This window comes from Vidua macroura, chromosome 31 (assembly GCF_024509145.1).
Source record: "Vidua macroura isolate BioBank_ID:100142 chromosome 31, ASM2450914v1, whole genome shotgun sequence".
In the NCBI taxonomy this organism is placed as follows: domain Eukaryota; kingdom Metazoa; phylum Chordata; class Aves; order Passeriformes; family Viduidae; genus Vidua; species Vidua macroura.
This window is the reverse complement of record NC_071601.1, coordinates 202,431-220,894: the sequence shown is the minus strand read 5'-3', so window position 1 is coordinate 220,894 and position 18,464 is coordinate 202,431. Positions and strand designations below refer to the sequence as shown.

The 18,464-nt window shown below is 51.8% G+C and overlaps 2 protein-coding genes across 2 annotated transcripts; both read left to right on the top strand.

Annotated features, from left to right (window-relative positions):
- Positions 1 to 957: 957 nt before the first annotated feature.
- On the top strand, positions 958 to 10,898 carry MCM3 (minichromosome maintenance complex component 3). The gene is made up of 17 exons (XM_054001665.1): positions 958 to 1,398; positions 1,871 to 1,983; positions 2,559 to 2,767; positions 3,349 to 3,479; positions 3,671 to 3,909; positions 4,578 to 4,686; positions 5,271 to 5,424; positions 6,490 to 6,621; positions 7,088 to 7,296; positions 7,787 to 7,961; positions 8,072 to 8,198; positions 8,452 to 8,602; positions 8,743 to 8,883; positions 9,013 to 9,113; positions 9,483 to 9,565; positions 10,089 to 10,164; positions 10,380 to 10,898. Exons 1-17 carry the CDS (start codon positions 1,318 to 1,320, stop codon positions 10,576 to 10,578), a joined length of 2,430 nt encoding a protein of 809 aa, XP_053857640.1. The 5' UTR covers positions 958 to 1,317; the 3' UTR covers positions 10,579 to 10,898.
- Positions 10,899 to 15,403: 4,505 nt separating this feature from the next.
- LOC128820844 (interleukin-17F-like) lies at positions 15,404 to 17,835 on the top strand. The gene is made up of 3 exons (XM_054001671.1): positions 15,404 to 15,427; positions 16,316 to 16,536; positions 17,598 to 17,835. The coding sequence occupies exons 1-3, from the start codon at positions 15,404 to 15,406 to the stop codon at positions 17,833 to 17,835; spliced, it is 483 nt and encodes a 160-aa protein (XP_053857646.1).
- Positions 17,836 to 18,464: the final 629 nt, after the last annotated feature.

Below are 18,464 nucleotides of genomic sequence, written 5' to 3'. Positions count from 1 at the left end.
CTGTGCCTCAGCCCAGTGGACCCCGGGGTGAATATTTATTACCAGGATTACCCTGGAAAAACTGCTGTGAGCCACAATATCCAGGGGACACCGCCAAGTTTGTGTGCCTGGTATGCCTTGCTCATCAAAATAGTTTTGTCATGCTTTTTATTCTTTTCCTATTTTTAAAGAGGAGTTTAGTTAAAGATTTTTAAGGGATACCGTGGGGGTTATTGTAAGGCACTGCAGCAGGTTTCCCTGTAGGCAGCGGCACCTTTTGATTCCTGCCTACAATAAGAATTCCTTCCTCCTCTTAGGAGACTTAAAGGAGGCTCGCAAAAAAGAGGGAAAGGGAGTTTTTACACAAGCAGATAGCGATAGGACAAGGGGGACTGTTTTTTAACTTGCCAGTGGGCAGGGTTAAGTGGATATAGGGGAAGAAAATCCTTCCCTGTCAGGGTGGGGCGGCCCTGGCACAGGGTGCCCAGAGAAGCTGTGGCTGCCCTTGGATCCCTGGAAGTGTCCCAGGCCAGGTTGGACGGGGCTTGGATCAACCTGGGATAGTGGAAAGTGCCCGTGCCCACGGTGGGGATTTGGAATGACATGCGCTTTAAGGTCCCTTCCAACCCAAACCATTTTGGGATTCTGAGACACATCCAAAATCGCCTTTTCCACTCTAAATACCACAGGACCTGTCGATTCTGTGTGATCACCCCCAAACTGCTGGAGTCATACCCGGGGCACGTTAAAGGAAAAAGCAACGCCCACCCAGCCTGTACGGGGTGAAAACACCCGGAAACAGGGCTCACCAAAATACAACATAAAAACAAAATCCTAAATTAGTTTTTGTTGGGTTTTTCTTGGTTTGGGGTTCTGTCTGGGTGTTTTTGTTGTTTTTTAAAATATTTTTTTTTCCCTAAAGCCGCATTTTCAGCCCCTCGGTGACTTCCAAGAGCCGGAGCCGGGATCAAATCCGATCCCCGCTACCCCTGGCCCCGCCCCGGGCCCGCCCCTGCACTTTGATAAGCTAAATGTCCTGTCTATCACCCTTTCGCCGTCCCATTGGCTGGCGCGGGAGCTGCTGACCAATCAGCAGCGCCAAGGGGCGGGGCGGGGACGGGCTTCCCGCGCGGTGGCGGGAAAGGAGCCGCGTTTGGCGCGAAACGGGAGCGCGGCGGGGTTTGATCGCGGGGTTTGATCGCATCGCGGGGCCTGATCGCGGGGCCAGCCCGGCTTCTCTCGGCTTTCCTCGGCTCCCCTCGGCTCCCCTCGGCTCTCACCGCCTACCCCGGCAGCAGCAGCAGCGGCGGAGGGATCCGTCCCAGGGCTGCCGGCAGAATGGCGGCGCCGGCGGGCGGGCTGGAGGATGCGGAGCTGCGGGAGGCGCAGCGCGATTACCTCGATTTCCTGGACGATGAGGTGAGACGAGCTGGGAGGCGCGGGTGCTGCGTCCCCTGCATGCCCCCAGGGATTGGGGAACACCTGATCCGTGTCCCATGTCCCCTCCCCCCTGTATCCTCGGGGACTGGGGAGCATCTCATCCCTGTGCGCCCCCGCCCCATGTCTACTCCCTAAATAGACTACTCCCGAAGTTCCGGAACATCTGGTCCCTTTTCCCGTCCGTCCCCCCTGATCCATGCCCCCGGGAATTGGGAGATACCTGATCCTCTCCGCCATGTATCCCAGGGGCTTGGGAGCCCCTGGTTCCTGTGTCCCCCCATTCCTACCAGGATTTAGGGAGCACCTGGTCCCTGTGTTGCCCCTTCCTGCTTGCCGGTGGGATAAAGGGGATCCAGCTCTGCAGGAATGGGCTCCTGGGGTATTTTTCACACAGGCGGACATGCAAAGTGAGTTGGTTCTTGGGTGTTTTTCCCCCCACGCCTACTTGCAGGAAGACCAAGGGATTTACCAGAGCAAGGTCCGGGACATGATCAGTGACAACCAGTATCGGCTCATCGTCAACATCAACGACCTGCGGCGCAAGAACGAGAAGAGAGCCAGCAGGTGGGTGTGGGGCACCTGGGCACTGCACTTGAGAGGGGTTTCAAAGGTCCAGCCCTGGTTCTGCAGGTCATTTGTCACAAGAAAGCACCAAACCGTGTCCTCTGGTGAAAGCCAGGGCTTCACCACCCTCACAGGGAACAATTACTTCCCTATATCCCACCTAACCCTTCCCTCTGGAAGCATGAAGCCATTCCCCCTTGTCCTCTCCTTCCATGCCCTTGTCCCAAGTCCCTGTCCAGCTGTCTTGGAGTCCCTTTAGGCACTGGAAGGGGCTCTAAGGTCTTCTCTTCTCCAGGCTGACCAACCCCACTTCTCTCAGCCTTTTTGGGGACGCTCAGGGATATTTTGGACCAGCCTGGCCAGTCTGGCCAGGGTTATGTGAGGCTTTCTAGATATGCTTGGAATTGTTCTCCTCCTGGCTGTTGGTGCCAGTGCACCTCGCACAGCCTTGTGATGGGCTTCAGGTTTTTTCACCTCCTGCTCCTGGCAAACTTGTGGAGCAAGCGGGGGTGTGGGAAAAAGTGTTGATGAGGAAGGGGGTGACCCACCTGCGTTGTGACCTCCCCATGCTTCAGGCTCCTGAGCAATGCCTTCGAGGAGCTCATCGCCTTCCAGCGTGCCCTGAAGGATTTCGTCGCCTCTGTCGATGCCACCTACGCCAAGCAGTACGAGGACTTCTACATCGGGCTGGAGGGCAGCTTTGGCTCCAAGCACGTGTCCCCACGGACACTGACAGCCTGTTTCCTCAGCTGCATCGTCTGCGTGGAGGGCATCGTGACAAAGTGTGAGAGTGGGGGACACCCAGGGGCTGCGGGTGTGGAGGGGCCAGGGGTTTGCTGTGGAGGAGCTGGAGCCCTCCAGGAGCTGTGGTGCGGAGAGGGACTTGGGACAAGGATCTGGAGAGATGGGACAAGGGGCAATGGTTTTACACTGACAAGAGGGTAGGATTAGATGGGATACTGGGGAGGAATTGTTCCCTGTGAGGGTGGTGAGGCCCTGGCACAGCATGCCCAGAGAAGCTGCCCCTGAATCCCTGTAAGTGTCCAAGGCCAGGCTGACTGGGGCTTGAAGCTACTTGGTATAGTGGAAGGTGTCCTTGCCCATGGCAGGGAGTGAAACTGGATGATCTTTAATATTCCTTCCAATCCAAACCGTCCTATGATTCTGTATCCTGGCAGCCTGGGCCAGAGAGCTTGGCTGAAGGTCTTGAGTGTTGGGATGGTCTTTAAAATCAGCCAGTCCTGTCCATGTTTGACACTGAGTTGTGACCCAAGTAATTTTAATCTTGGAGACCCTTTTGGGGGCTGTCTGCTGACAGAGGGGTGGGACATCCCAGCCCCTAACTCCTCTCTTTTCCAACCCCAGGCTCTCTGGTGCGTCCGAAAGTCGTCCGGAGTGTCCATTATTGCCCAGCTACCAAGAAAACAATTGAGCGCCGATATGCAGACATGACCTCCCTGGATGCTTTCCCATCCAGCTCCATCTACCCTACAAAGGTGAGGTGAAGCAGCAGCAGGTTCCTCTAGGGAGGATGTGCCAGCTTCAGTATGGAGCTGGTGAGCTCCAGCCTCCAGTCCTGCTAAACAACCCTTCCCAGCAGCCTTGTGTGGGGTGGGTGATGCACCCTGTGTCCTCCCTGCTCTCCTGAAAAATGGTGCTCATCTTTTAATTTGGGTTCCTGCTTTAGGATGAAGAGAACAACCCGCTGGAGACAGAGTTTGGCCTCTCGGTCTACAAGGATCACCAGACCATCACCATCCAGGAGATGCCTGAGAAGGCCCCGGCGGGGCAGCTGCCACGCTCGGTGGATGTGGTTCTGGACGATGACCTGGTGGACAGGGTGAAGCCTGGGGACCGCATCCAGGTGGTGGGGACATACCGCTGTCTGCCAGGGAAGAAAGGGGGCTACACTTCAGGCACTTTCAGGTGGGTCTTCCTGGGGCTTCAGCCCTCTCACCGTGTTTGGCTGGGTCTCTGGAAGGTGAAATCTGACAGCTGGCCATCAGAGAGTTGGGTCAAACAGTGGCTTAAAACACTTGGAAGTGGTTTGCACCTTGATCCTATTTAGCAGATTGGAAAGGACCCACAAGGGTCATCAAGTCCAGTTCCTGGCCCTGCACAGGACACCCCAGCAATGCCACCTTGTGCAGCCCTGGAGTTCTGGCAGCCTTGGGGCCGTGCCCATTCCTTGGGGGGCCTGGTCAGTGCCTGACCACCGTCTGGTGGAAGAACCTTTCCCTGATATCCAAAACAAACCTCCCCTGACCCAGCTCCAGCCCTTGGGTCCTGTCACTGGTCACCAGAGCACCCAGTTGGTGCCACTTCTCCACTTCCCCTCGTGAAGAAGCTGTAGACTGTGGTGAGGTCTCCTCTCACAATGTGCAGCTGTGACTTCCAGCTGTGCCCAGAAGGGTTTGGATGCTTTTAGAAGATGCTCCACTGATGGTCCAGCACAGTCGGATCAATAGTGCTACAGCTGTCAGAGCTTCCCACCCCCTTCCAGGGCTTCCTAGAGCAAGTGATGGCCCTGTGGAAGCTTCTGCTGTGTCTCTGTGGGGTTTGCAGAGCTGACCACAGCTGTGTCCCTTCTCCAGGACCATCCTCATTGCCTGCCACGTGAAGCAGATGAGCAAAGACCTCAGGCCTCTCTACTCTGCTTCAGATGTGGCCAAAATCAAGAGATTCAGCAAGAGCCGCTCCAAGGTATCTAAGTTAGGTCTCCAGGCATGAAGTTTCAGCTTGGCATGTGGCTAATAAGGTTCTTGTTGGGTTGCAGGTAACTCTTCAACCCTCTTAGCAGGTTGTTGGATTATCTAACTAATCCTCTTTGAATTTTCTGCTTAAACTGTGATCAGGCCCTGTTGTTTTTCCTGCTGCTTCTGTACTGCTTGCAGAGCATCCTTCCTGCTGGCAGCTTTGCTGTGTCTTGACCCTACCAGCAGGTTTCTGGGGAAATTGCTCTGCAGGAGAAACACCTCTTTTCTCACCCAGACTGAGATAATTGGGTTCTGCCCCAGCCTTTCATGCTCAGAGCTTTCCTTTGTAGCTTTCCTTGCTCTCACTGCTTCCAGTGCTTGTTTAGGTGACAGTGACAAGATTGTCCTGGATTTAAGTTAAATCCCACTGTGAAAGACAACTTTGGCCAACAGTCTTTTCCTTTCCAAATAATTTTCATCCATGTGGCTCTGATAGGAATGCACTGAAATTTGGGCTGAAATGCTCTTTTGAAGTATTGCTTGTTCTTGCTTGCTCCAGCCCATGTGACGGGTCATGCTCTTCTGCCTTAGGATATCTTTGACCAGCTGGCCAGATCCCTGGCTCCCAGCATCCATGGGCACGAGTACATCAAGAAGGCCATCCTCTGCATGCTGCTGGGAGGGGTGGAGAAGATCCTGGAGAACGGGAGCCGCATCCGAGGAGACATCAACATCTTGCTGATAGGTCCGGGAGGGCTGGGCAGAGGCACCCTTGGTTGGTGTTTTTGTGGGTGAGGGAAGGTTCTGGATTTAGTTTTGTGGCGTAGCTGAGGTTAGAAAGGACATCTGGAGGTTCCTGGTCCAGGGATGTGCTCAGGTCTGAGCCAGTGTCACTGGTAGGTCAGGTTGCTCAGGGACTTTTCCAGTTGGTTTTGAGCATGTCCAAGGATGGAGATGTGTGCAGATGTGGGGTTATCAGCACAAGAAAAGTGTGGACCTGTTAGAAAGTGTGCAGAGGAAACCTTGGACAGGAGTGCAAGGAGTGGACCTCCCCTGCTCTGGAGCTGAGCTGGGAGAGCTGGGGTTGTTCAGCCTGGAGAAATCTCCAGGGACACCTTGGAGCCCCTTCCAGTGCTTAAAGGGGCTCCAGGAGAGCTAGAGAGGGACTTGGGACAAGGCCTGGAAGGACAGGACAAGCGGGAATGGCTTCCCACTGCCAGTGGACAGGGTTAGATGGGATATTGGTAAGAAATTGTTCCCTGTGAGGATGGGGAGGCCCTGGCACAGGCTGCCTGGAGAAGCTGTGGCTGCCCCTAGATCCCTGGAAGTGTCCAAGGCCAGTTTGGATGGGGCTTGGATCAACCTGGGATAGTGGAAGGTGTCCCTGTGCATGGCAGGGGGTTGGAGCAAGGTGACATGTAATGTCCCTTCCAATCCAAACCATTCCATGGTTGTAGGGGATTCCATGGCCTCTGTGAGCCATTATGCCAGTGTTTGCCCATGGTCAAGGAGCCTTTTTTTTTGCTTCTGGTGTCCCATTGGAGTTTCCTATATTCTGAATTGTCCCCATTGCCTCTTGTCCCATCACCTCAAGTCTCTTATCTCCATCTTCTCTATTTCTTCCCATGGGTTTATTGATAGTGGGAAGATCATCTGCTTACCTTAATTTATGAAGACTGAACAAAACCCTTCTGTCCCCTTTCCCCTTCACCTGCCCCTGCTCTGAACACCCCCAAACCAGACACAGGGTGATGGTGCAGCTGGTATCCAGGGGATGAGTTATTCCTAAATGTGCCATTCTCCATCCCAGGAGACCCTTCTGTGGCCAAATCCCAGCTGCTGAGGTATGTGCTGAGCACAGCACCCCGGGCCATCCCCACCACTGGCAGGGGCTCCTCTGGCGTTGGCCTCACCGCTGCTGTCACCACGGACCAGGAGACAGGTGAGGAGCACTGGGGTGATGGCTGTTAACTCCTGGCAGGGACTCTAGCATCCAAGGCTGCTCATCTTGATGATCTGGGAGGTCTTTTCCAACCTTAGTGATTTTATGGTGTTGGTTCTGCAGTGACACTTGCAGGACCTGCCCCACCAGAAGTTATGTTAATGATCATTTAGGATCATGGGATCCCATGTTTTGGGATATTTTTTCCACCTCTCTTAGGTGGTGGTTTTCTTTCCTCTTCTTCCACTTGGTGCCACATCTAGCAGCCTTCCTCATGGGAAGACATTCCCTAACCCTGATCCTTACCCTAAGCATTCTCTCTGCTATAGAGATGGGTCATAGAGCAGAAGGATTCTGCTGCTCCTTGAGGTTCACCCTCATCCCAGGCGTGATGGATATGGCAAGGCAGGAGATGTGTAGGGCCAGTGGGGGGTGGCTGACCCTGTTTTCCCCCGTCCCATCCCAGGGGAGCGGCGCCTGGAAGCAGGAGCCATGGTGTTGGCCGACCGGGGCGTGGTGTGCATCGACGAGTTCGACAAGATGTCCGACATCGACCGCACGGCCATCCACGAGGTGATGGAGCAGGGACGGGTCACCATCGCCAAGGCCGGCATCCAGGCCCGCCTCAACTCCCGCTGCAGCGTCCTGGCTGCTGCCAACCCCGTCTACGGCCGGGTGAGTGCTGGTGTTACCCTTCCCTGGAGAAGGGAGGAGGCAGCTGGTGAATTCCAAAAGATCCCCCAAACCAGTGACTTGGATGCGTGGCACAGCGAAGACCTTGTTGGTTTGGTGTCTGTTGTGGTCGTGGCTTTCCTATAGGAGAGAGGAGCTCCTGGGGTTTCTCACCCTGTTTTGGTTCTGCCTGTTTGGGCAGCCTCATGCTGGTCATGAGCCTCAGTCTTGGTGTCTGATCAGGGATCACAAAAAACACTTGTTTTCCTTGGAAATTAGAGCCTTGCAGGAGGGGAAAAGTGGCTGTACTGCTGCAGCAGGCTGGGTTTGATGTGGTGTCCATCCATCCATCCATCCATCCATCCATCCATCCATCCATCCATCCATCCATCCATCCTTTTAGGCCTGGCCCAAGGAGATCCTCCCAACCTCCCTGGCAGCCAGGACTGGCCAGTGAGGCTCACGTGTAACCCCTCACGCTGTCCTTCCCCAGTATGACCAGTACAAGACGCCCATGGAGAACATCGGCCTGCAGGACTCCCTGCTCTCCCGTTTTGACCTGCTCTTCATCGTGCTGGACCAGATGGACCCCGAGCAGGACAAGGAGATCTCGGACCACGTCCTGCGGATGCACCGCTACCGCAACCCCAACGAGCAGGATGGGGATGGTGAGTCCCGTCCCTCCTCAGCCAAGTCACCCCTGGATGGCAGCTCTTGGGGACTATCAGAAGTTGCTTCACAGGGTAAAAACCTATTCTTTGTACATTCCCCTTTCCAGCCATGCCCCTGGGCAGTGCTGTGGAGATGCTGGCTACGGATGACCCTGACTTCATGCAGGAGGAGGAGCAGGAGCTGCAGGTCTATGAGAAACACGATGACCTCCTGCACGGGCCCAACCGCCGCAAGTGAGTCCTTCATCCCCTGGAGCTCCCTGAGGGTGTCCAGCACTGTGGGTTCATGGGTTTGGCCTGAGTATCCAGTGCCAGCGATGCTCCAGCTGATCCATGGGTAGGATGCTAAGGGAGCCTTGCTTGATCTCTTGTGCCAGGGAGGTGGGGAACATCTGGAGCTGAATTCCCTACACACCTGGATGCCCCTGGAGAGGGTATAAATGGATGGGAAGCCCATCCCCTCTGTAGCTAATGTGCATTCCCGCAGGGAGAAGGTTGTCAGCATGGAGTTCATGAGGAAGTACATCCACGTAGCAAAGATGATCAAGCCCGTGCTGACCGAGGAGGCGGCGAGCTACATCGCTGAGGAGTATTCCCGCCTGCGCAGCCAGAGCCAGATGAACTCGGACGTGGCCAGGGTGAGCCCTGGGAGCAGCTCCTTCTTGGGCCAGGAGGAGGGAAACTGAGGCACAGGCCTCTCTTCTTATGGGTGTTTTCCACCTTGGATGTGACACCTGTCAGTGAAGGGTCACACAGACACCTCTCTCTGTCCCCCCAGACCTCCCCCATCACAGCCCGGACCCTGGAGACCCTGATCCGCCTCTCCACAGCCCATGCCAAGGCCAGGATGAACAAGACTGTGGATATGCAGGATGCTGAGGCAGCTCTGGAGCTGGTGCAGTTTGCCTACTTCAAAAAGGTGGGAGGAAGGTGTACCTCTGTTCCCAGGGGATCCTGAGATTGTCAGGATTTTGGGTGCTTGGGGTTGGTCCCTAAAAGCAGCTTGAGTGAAAATGAGGTCTGAGTCCATCCTGCCTTTGCCACGCAGGTGCTGGAGAAGGAGAAAAAGCGCAGGAAGCCGGTGGAGGATGACTCTGAGACTGAGGAAGATCAGGAGTTGCAGGACAAGGAGGAGCGCAAGACAAGGAGGTAGGAGCCACAGCAAGGGAGTGGGAGGGACGTGGTGCAAAGGGCACCAGCCTCTTCCGAGGTTGCCATGGGCTGTGGGGAAATACTCCATGTTTTACTCAGCCAGATGATTTGTCCCACCCCATTTGTAGTAGAGGGAGGTTATAATTTCATGGATAAAGAGCTGGCTGGATAGCACCAGCAGAGGTTGCCCAGAGAAGCTGTGGCTGCCTCTGGACCCTGGAAGTGTCCAAGGCCAGGCTGGACAGGGCTTGGAACAACATGGGATAGAGGAAAGTGTCCCTGCCTATAGCAGAGGGTGGAATAGGGTGATCCTTAATGGTCCCTTCCAACCCAAACCCCTGGGTGACTTCTCTTTTCCCCCCACAGAAGGAAGAAGGCACGCACGGAAGGTGAGGAGGGCTCCTACGACCCGTACGACTTCAGTGATGCTGAGGAGGAGATGCCACAGGGTGAGTCCCTGGGTTTGGTGACACCTGGCTCCTGAGGGTGTTGCTGGGTCTGCACAGCCTGGGGAGCAGCAGTGCTGCTGTTACCTGTGGTCTCTGGCATGGTAGAGTACCATTCAGAGCCACAGATCCATATGGGACAGGGTTAGATGGGATATTAGGAAGGAATTCTTGGCTGTGAGGGTGTTGAGGCCCTGGCGCACAGGTTCCCAAAGAAGCTGTGCCTTCCCTTGAATCCATGGAAGTGTCCAAGGCCAGGTGGCATGGGCATTGGAGCAGCCTAGGATAGTGGAAGGTGTCCTTGCCCATGACAGGGTTTGGAACTGGATGAGCTTTAATATCCCTTCCCACCCAAACCGTTTTGTGATTCTATTGCTGATAAACTTGTTTCCATCCACCTCCAAACCATAAATAACAGTACTGGGAGGCAGTTTGGCATCACCCCCTATCCTGAGCCCAGCACTTTTGCTCTCTGGGTACTTGGTCACCAGGCACAGGGTGAAAGTAACTCTTCCTTCTGCTCCAGTTCAGGCACACCCTCCGAAAACTCCCGAAGCCTCAGGAGCTGGTGAAGGGAAGAAGTTGGAGTTGGCTGAGCCAAGGTGAGTGGGGGCTGTCCCTGTGTGTCCACCTCTCCCAGTGGCTCCAGGCTGTTGTCCCATGCTGGAGATGCATCTGTGATGCTCCCACCTCCAGCTTTTGCCTTTCCTACTGAGCGCTGCTGCTGGAACGGGGAAGGGCTGAGGCATCCTGGGCTGGGAACAAGTGGAAGGATTTTTGTGCATTCTCCAAGGGTGATTCCTTCTCCTCTGACCAGGTTGAAAGCGTTCAAGGCTGCTCTCCTGGAGGTGTTCAAAGCCTCCCACGCACAGTCCGTGGGCCTGAAGAACATGATGGAATCCATCAACCGTGACAACCCCGAGCCCTTCTCGGCAGCTGAGGTGAAGGTGGCCCTGGCCCACATGCAGGATGACAACCAGATCATGGTGTCTGATGACATTATCTTCCTAATCTGAGCCCCTCTGGGTGGAGGAGCCCAAGTTGTTCATGGACTCTCAGCCTGGAGACTCTTCATGTTTGAATGCTTCATGTGGCTGAGCTGGATTTTGGGGAGCTCAAGTCTGTGCACTTCCTTGCTGTGCATTTCTGGCACTAAAGAAAAGAGCCAGGAGCTCTGGAAGCTCTTGCTGTCTTCACAGTGGAGTATTTGGGAAGAGGTTTCTGCAAGGAGACGAAAGGAAAAACCTAGGAGGAAATTGTCGGTGTTTTTAATGTATTGTTTTTAGCTTTGGTGTTAAGAGTTCCAGCTTTTAAATAATAAAAAAAAAAATATGTATTTAGGAATACAGCATTCAGTAGTGGTGATAAGAAGCAATATGAGAGCTCCACTGTTAGTGGAGCTTTTATTTCCCCCTTTTTTTCCCATTTTTTTCCCTATTATATAGCCTAGATCTGCTTGCCTCACAGGGAAAGGTGCCTAAAGCCTGTCCTGTTGGTTCTGCCCTTCCCACCCATCTTATGGAGGATGATTCCTGGCAATGGAGGGCCAGGTGTAGTCTGACCTGTTCCATTGCCCATGGGCAGCTTGAATTTCCAGATTTCACACCCCTGATGGGGGTTTTGTCCCCAGGGAAGGAACTTGGAAGGTCTCAGAACTGCCCAGGGAATGTGTCCCTGGCACAGATGGATTCCATCTCCTCCTGCCTTTAGCCTGGGATCATGTCCTGGGGATGGCAAACTTTCAAGAGAAGCTGAACACACAATCAGGCCAGTTCTGGCTGCCTGTGGTCCAGAGCTGCTGAAGGTTTGGGTTTTTCTTTAGTTTCTTTTTCTTTTGTCTTTGTGAGTCTGAGCTTTGGAGGAACCCCTGAACAGGTTTGCCGTTGTCACTGCCTATCTCCAGACACTTGCACAGCTCCCTTCTTCCTGGGTGCCATAAATCTTTATTTGGGTTATAAAAATGCCTCTACTGTTCACCCCATGATTGGCTGTTTAGGGGGATGTAGTATTCCCACTTGGGGGATACAGCTGCACTTACACAGGTGGGATTTGTGCTGCTGTGGAAGGACTTCAGCTGCCTGGTGAGCTCTAAAAGCCAGATTTTGGAGCTCCTTTCATCCAAGAAAGCCATGACAGCAAGGTTGGAGGGGATTTTGCGTGTTTGCAGCCTAAAGATCTCTGGGTGGGTGTATTGTGCTGGTACAGAGCAGCCTTAGACCTTCAGGCAAGGTCTGGCTCAAAATTGCAAAAACTGGTGAAAGTTAAACACAGATCCTCTTCTTTGGAGATGGGGTGGAAGAGCTGGGATTGTTCAGCCTGGAGAAGGATCTGGAGAGATTTAAGAGCCCCTTCCAGTGCCTAAAGAGCCTCCAAGAGAGCTGGAGAAGGACTTGGGACAAGGGATGGAGGGACAGGATAGGGACAATGGCTTCTCACTGCCAGAGGGTAGGGATAGATGGGATACTGGGGAGAAATTTTTTTCCTGTGAGGGTGGGGAGGCCCCTGAATCCCTGGAAGTGTCCAAGGCCCGGCTTGGGCTTGGAGCAACCTGGGCTAATGGCAGGAGTCCCTGCCCATTCCATAATTCCATGATTTTGTGTCTTCCCTGCCCTTACCGCTGGGAAACCGCTAGTACCGTGTTTCCCGTGAGAGGACACCAGGAGGAGCTCCAGGGTAAAGAAATCTGGGTATTTCCCTATGCTGTAGCCCGGCGCTATAGGCTGTGGGTGACTACCATCCCCCGTGTGCTGGTGGCCACCTCGGTACATCCTTTGCAATTGGGGGAGGGGTCTTTGTTGACAAGGGAAAAACTGCCAAAGGGTGGCTGGAGAGGCAGGAGCAATCTGCTGGAAGTACAAAGCTGTGCTGTCCTGTGCTGCAGCTGAAATTTTTATTTGGCCCTGTCATCTGGAGATTTTGAAGGCTGTGATTTCAGCCTTTAGCTGCCGCAGGCTGTGGAAGGCCCTCTGAGCACCTGGTCATGTGGAAGGTGTCCCTGCCCATGGCAGGGGGTGGGACTGGATGGTCTGTAAGGTTCTTGCCAACCCATACTATTCTGTGATTCAATCATCCACAAAAACCTGAACCTAAGTGTGTAACATATCCTGCAGTGCAAACACTGCTGTTTCCTTATAGGAACTCAAGAGTAGAAGAGTTCTTGTAAGTGGAATTAAAATACTCTTTAATCTCCAAGTCCCCATCCCTGCTCCAAGCTCTTGATGTGTGAGAGGGAAAAGCTTTTTGAGATAACTTTATATTCCTATCTAGAAGGAAAAAAATCTTCCCTGTGAGGCTGGGGAGGCCCTGGCACAGGTTGCCCATGGAAGCTGTGGCTGCCCCTGGATCCCTGGAAGTGTCCAAGGACAGGGTTTGGAGCAGCTTGGGTAGTAGAACTGTATGATCTTTAATGTCCCTTCCCACCCGAGCCATTCTGTGATTCTAGGAATAAAAGTATTTTTCCTCCCTTGTGATGATTGATGTTTGGTGGCTTCTTTTTGATGAAATTTTTTTAGTAAACTTCAACTTGTCAAGACAAGTTCAGTTGCAGGAAATTCTGGGTCAAAGAGGGAATCCCTGCTGAAGTTACAAGCTGCTGAAGACACAAGAAGTGAGTGGAAAGTGGTGGTGGGGGTTCCTAACCCAGTATTTGGCATGACAACGTCATTGCTTCGTCACACGTAACCATTTCCACTCAACCCCATTCCTGCACAATCCAACCCATTTTCATGGCAGTGCCCTTTCCTTTCACGGTGAACATTCAGGGGGTAAAAAAAGGAGGTCAGCTTCTGGGCTAAAAAAGTGGCTTTCTGGTAATTCTACCCTCTCTTGCTCCTCCACGCTCTGTGTCACATCTCAATAGATGTGCTGGTGAATATTTAGAACAGTCAGAATAGGAATATGTGTCACAGCACTGGTGTTGCCTCATGTGGACTTGATAACCTGAAATGTGACAAACGGACAGGAGGAGAGGGGCTGGGCTCTGAGCTGTGGGTTGAACCAGACCACAAAGTCATGACAACATCCTGCAGTGATGTAAAGCATCAGTCGATGGAGATTTCTGCTGCTGTGATTCAAGGCAGGTGACAGAGCAGGCACCATTAGCCCCTTCTCCTTGGAAAGTTCTGTGAATTTGTAACAGGTTTCTGATTTTTTTTTACTAGGACTGAAAATGTCAGGAATCTGTTGATTCCCTGGATGACTGAAGATGAATTTGTGTGAAGAGTCCTACACTTTAGTGCTTGGCTACATAGCTTTGGGAAAGGTTTCTCTCAGGGCTTTTTTCCACAAATAAGCTTCATCAAGTTGTTATGTTTTCTTTTTTTTTTTTTTTTTTTTTTTTTTGTTTCCTGACATAAAAATAGCTTTTACTCCCAAAGAGACCTGCTGGTGCTCCAGGAAAGCACCGCAAGCACAAACTTTCTCTTTCCAGTTGGTGGCTGCTTCTTTCTGGACCACAGGATGCAGAATCCTGTTTCCACTTCTATTTTCATGCCTCCCTCTCCTGTTAATTTTTAAGTGAGGATTGTGTGATTGTGAGGGGGGGGTCAAATCTTTCACGAACACGAAGGAACAGGACCAGGTGGAGGAATTCAAATGAAACTTCTGACCCAGCTCGTTCAGGGCTCTTCAAGGACAATGGTCAACCCAAGTCCCACCACATCTCACATGAGTCCCACCAGACAAGTCAGGAGAGGCTTTCCTCACACCACCTTGCTGGCTACAGGGCCATGGGACTTATTAGAGTGTTTTGGGGTTGTGCAAGACTTATGGGATGTACAGGAGCAGGAGCAAAGTGTGCAAAGGAAAGGATAAAGGTGGATCAGCAAGAAACTGTGTGTGGGGAAGTGCTAAAGATATCAAGGTGGACTAGCTCCAGATTATTCCATAAGTCTGGGCCCCTCCTGGTGCTCCAGCCCCTTCCCCAGCTCCATTCACCACTATGTATGTCCGAGGAGCCCATCCAGGAGAAATGCTGCTCCAAGGTGCACCCAGTTTACAGGGCCAGAGAAGGGACAGAAAACCAGTATTCCAACAGCACAGCTCAGGCAGGGTCTGGGAGTCAAAGCTGAGCTGGACTGGGGCTCCTGGTGAAGGTGGTCAGGGCCCTGACAGGGTGTATATGAGTGTTCAGAATTCTCCACAATGTGTCACCACAGCAGGGAAGGCATCCCAGCTCCTGGTGTCCTGACACCCCAGAAGGAATTCTCTTGCCAGAGTCCCTCCCAGACACAGGGATCCCTAAGACAGGGTGGCTGTGGATTGTGCAGTTGAAGGGAGGTTAAATGGTGAGGTTCCATGTCCTGCCCTCATTTTGAAAGCCTTGCTGGGTGCCTGACTTTGCAGCTTGCTGATCTCTGCTGTTGGGTTGGTTTGAGGCACATGAAAGTGCATCCACATGAGTTTGTGGTGAAAGAACACTATTATTAGAAAGAGGGGAGTGGAAAGGAGTGAAAAAAAAAAAAAAACCCACCTGCCTGAACAGGTTTTTTTTTTTTTGTTTTTTTTTTTTTTTTTTTTTTTTTTTTTTGTTCCTTATCTCTTGATCTGCTTGAATAAATGGTATTGGCTGATTTGGGATGCTGGTAGTAGTATTTGCCCTTCCCTTTTTTGGAGTTAGATGGGAGGAAGTGGGCTAAAAATTGCAGTATCAGCTCCTTACCTAACCTCAGGTTAGGTAAGCCAGCTGTGCTGCAATGGAAAGGATGGCAGTGCCTCAGCTTTGCTATAAAATGGAGAGCACAACTGGCTTTGAGACACAACCAGGGTTGAAAGGGTCTCAGAGAAGGAGAATTCTCTTGTCCTGTCGCCCTAACATCCACCCAAAGCAGCAGGGAGGTTACCATGGCTTTCACAAGCTCTGCTGGGGTAAGTACTTATATCTAAATTAAAGGATAAGATGTATTTCCTGCAAGGGATAAAGCAGAGTGCAGATCCCCTGATTTGTGCAGAAAACCCTTTTAGCCTTGCTGGGAGCTGAATGGGATGCTGGGTGTATCTGATGCAGCTGCTTGGTGACTGAGTGACAAAGGCGTGCTGGACTACCCATTATTTATTTATTTATCTCATCAGTACTGCTGATGTGGGATGGCAGAATCCTTTTTGCACACAACATGCTATCAAAACTGCTGAAATTTCACTGTGGACACCTATGCATTTGAATTTCAGCCTGGGTAGCATTTGCAGCACTGTCAGCTCCTGTGATTTTCTTAAAAGCCCTGCGTTTATTTTGGCTTCCTTTTAGGAACTGGACTTAATGATCCTTGTGGTTCCCTTTCTGTTTAGGATATTCTATGATTCTAATATTTACTAAAACTCTGCCTATTGGAAATTGCCCAAGAATCCCAGATTTTCTTGGGAAAAGGGGTATTTCCATCAGATGGCTGTGGGTGGCCAGTTTTTATTGTCCTGAGAAAGCCATGGCTGAGCAAGGTTTTAAGCTTAGGCACAGGGGTCAGCTGAGTCCTTACCCCAGTTTTTAGATGAAAAGATGGTGCTGTGTGACCACAGAGGAGGATCTTCATAGCTTGTTGGACAGATGCTCTTCTTAGTGCAGAATCAGCTGTGAACCAGAATTTAAATCAGAGTTTAGCATCAGTTATGATGAGTTTTATTAACATAATTTTGCTATTTGCTCATCTTGGCCCATTTCACACAAACAGAAGTATGAAGATAGTCCAGTCTAACCAAGACTTGGCTCTTGGTGCTCTCTCTTTCCTGACTGGGCAGAACTAACGACACCTTTCTTTCTCCCAGTTCAGATCAATGGTTTTGGTGCTGGTTTTAGCCCTCACTGTGAGGAGCTTACCCCACAGAAAGGCTGGTGCCTCTGAAAGGCTGAAGGAAGGTTGCCTGAACCAAAAGGATCCCAAATTCCCCACGACAGTGAACGTTGACATTCGGATCAGCAACTCAGATCATGCCTTTGGGATGGTCCATGATGTCAGGAACCGGTCTCTCGCTCCCTGGGATTACAGGTAACTGTTCAGTTGTTCTCTAAATTGTGAGGGCTGTGCCACAGATGCTTTTTTGTGGTGTCTGTGGTTCATTCTCAGCATATGCCCAGAGTCCCATGAATATTGCAAACACTTCTTGACACACCCTGACATTCTGATGTTAGTTGAGATCTCTTCAGGAGAAACTGTTTGCAGAGCAAGGGGCTATCACTGGAATGGTTTCCAATCATCTTGTCAGTCTTTATCAATCACAGAATCATTTAGGCTGTAAAAGCCCTCTGAGGTCTTTGAGTCCAGTCATTTCCCCAGCACTGCCAAGGCCATCACTGACCCATGTCCCCAAGTGCCACATCCACATGGCTTTTAAAGCCCTCCAGGGATGATAATTCCACCACCTTCCTCAGCAGCTGTGCCAGGCCTTAACAACCCTTTCAGGGAAGGCATTTTTCTTACTATCCAATCTAAATCTTCCCTTGAGCAACTTGAGGCTGTTTCCTCCTGTCCCTTGTTCCCTGGGAGCAGAGCCCGACCCCTCTGGCTGTCCCCTCCTGTTGGGGAGTTCTGCAGAACCAGAAGGTCCCCCCTGAGCCTCCTTTTCTCCAGGCTGAGCCCCTTTCCCAGCTCCTGGTGCTCCAGCCCCTTCCCCAACTCCTCTGAGCAGCTCTCTAACCCCTCTGGCCCAAGCCTTTAGTGCTGCATGAGATTGAAATAATAATGAAATTAATTATTCCTCTAGGAAAAGAATTATGTGAGTACATTGACATTTCACATTTTTCTAACAGAAAGAAACATCCAAATGCTGAAATTAAAGCCAAACAGAAATAAATAGGCCAGCTGTGAGTTCTGCATTATTTAACCCAGCTCCACTCCATTCATCCGTTCCTAAAAAATGATACAGCAATATTACCCTCCTAGTGCTGATTCCATTTCTAGGAAATCATTGTGAAACCACTGAGGATAAGGAAATCCTTTGTGTCTCACAGTGAGAGTGCACAGGTAAATAGGATGATAGAGATATAAAGAAGATCCTACCAAACCACGACGTCCGAGTGCTTAAATCAGTTTTGTGTCCCCGTTCCCAGGCTGGACGAGGATCCCAACCGCTTCCCGCGGGTGATTGCCGACGCCCAGTGCCGCCTGTCGGGCTGCGTGAGCCCCCTGGGGCAGGAGGACCACAGCCTCAACTCGGTGCCCATCAAGCAGGAGATCCTGGTGCTGCGGCGGGAGCAGCATGGCTGCGTCCCCTCCTACCGCCTGGAGAAGAGGATCGTCACCGTGGGCTGCACCTGCGTCACCCCCGTCATCCAGCACCAGTCCTAGCAGCAGCCAACAGGGCAGGCAAAGTTGGGAAGAGGAAATATTTCCCATAAAAATCCCTCTGGTGAAATCCCACAGCTGCCCGCCTTGCACTCCAGGAATTCGACGCGTCATTCCCCTTCCACATCTGAGCAAATTGTCTCGTGAAAGTCATGATTCTTGCTGTTGTTCATTTATGGATTTTGGGATGGGGATCATGGGTAGCTAGCTGATGGTGGAGGGGAGGAAGAGTTTTGTTTGTGGCCCCAAGCAGTGAGAGGGGAAAGCAGTGCTTTTTAAAAACTTATTTTCCATTGCGGTTTATATCAGTTTGGTGAACCAAATTAATTATAGTTTCTGAAGTTGTCCTTGGCAGTAAATTGCCCTAATTGAATACATGCCCACCAGCACTGCCACAAAAAATTCCTCATCCTGCATCTTCTCCCTCCCTTCTTCATCCCTATCCCTTTTCCCTCCTCTGGCCATCCCTGCTTACTGGGATGTCAGTCAGACATTGGTGCCACCAGGCCTGGTTGTCACCACAGTCTGGGTTTATGTCACTGCTGCAATTGATTTATTGCAAAACATTTTGGGAGGTAATTGATTCCACTTGTTGAGTGCTAAAATGGTAAAGAACCAACAGATATCTATAT

Excerpts from the sequence above, each read along its gene's own strand:
- MCM3 (XM_054001665.1), top strand. The coding sequence starts at position 1,318 with ATGGCGGCGCCGGCGGGCGGGCTGGAGGATGCGGAGCTGCGGGAGGCG. Across the intron at positions 3,910-4,577 it reads TACACTTCAGGCACTTTCAG|GACCATCCTCATTGCCTGCC; the intron begins GTGGGTCTTCCT and ends TCCCTTCTCCAG. Across the intron at positions 7,297-7,786 it reads CCAACCCCGTCTACGGCCGG|TATGACCAGTACAAGACGCC; the intron begins GTGAGTGCTGGT and ends GTCCTTCCCCAG.
- LOC128820844 (XM_054001671.1), top strand. The coding sequence starts at position 15,404 with ATGGCTTTCACAAGCTCTGCTGGG. Across the intron at positions 15,428-16,315 it reads CTTTCACAAGCTCTGCTGGG|TTCAGATCAATGGTTTTGGT; the intron begins GTAAGTACTTAT and ends TCTTTCTCCCAG. Across the intron at positions 16,537-17,597 it reads CTCGCTCCCTGGGATTACAG|GCTGGACGAGGATCCCAACC; the intron begins GTAACTGTTCAG and ends CCCCGTTCCCAG.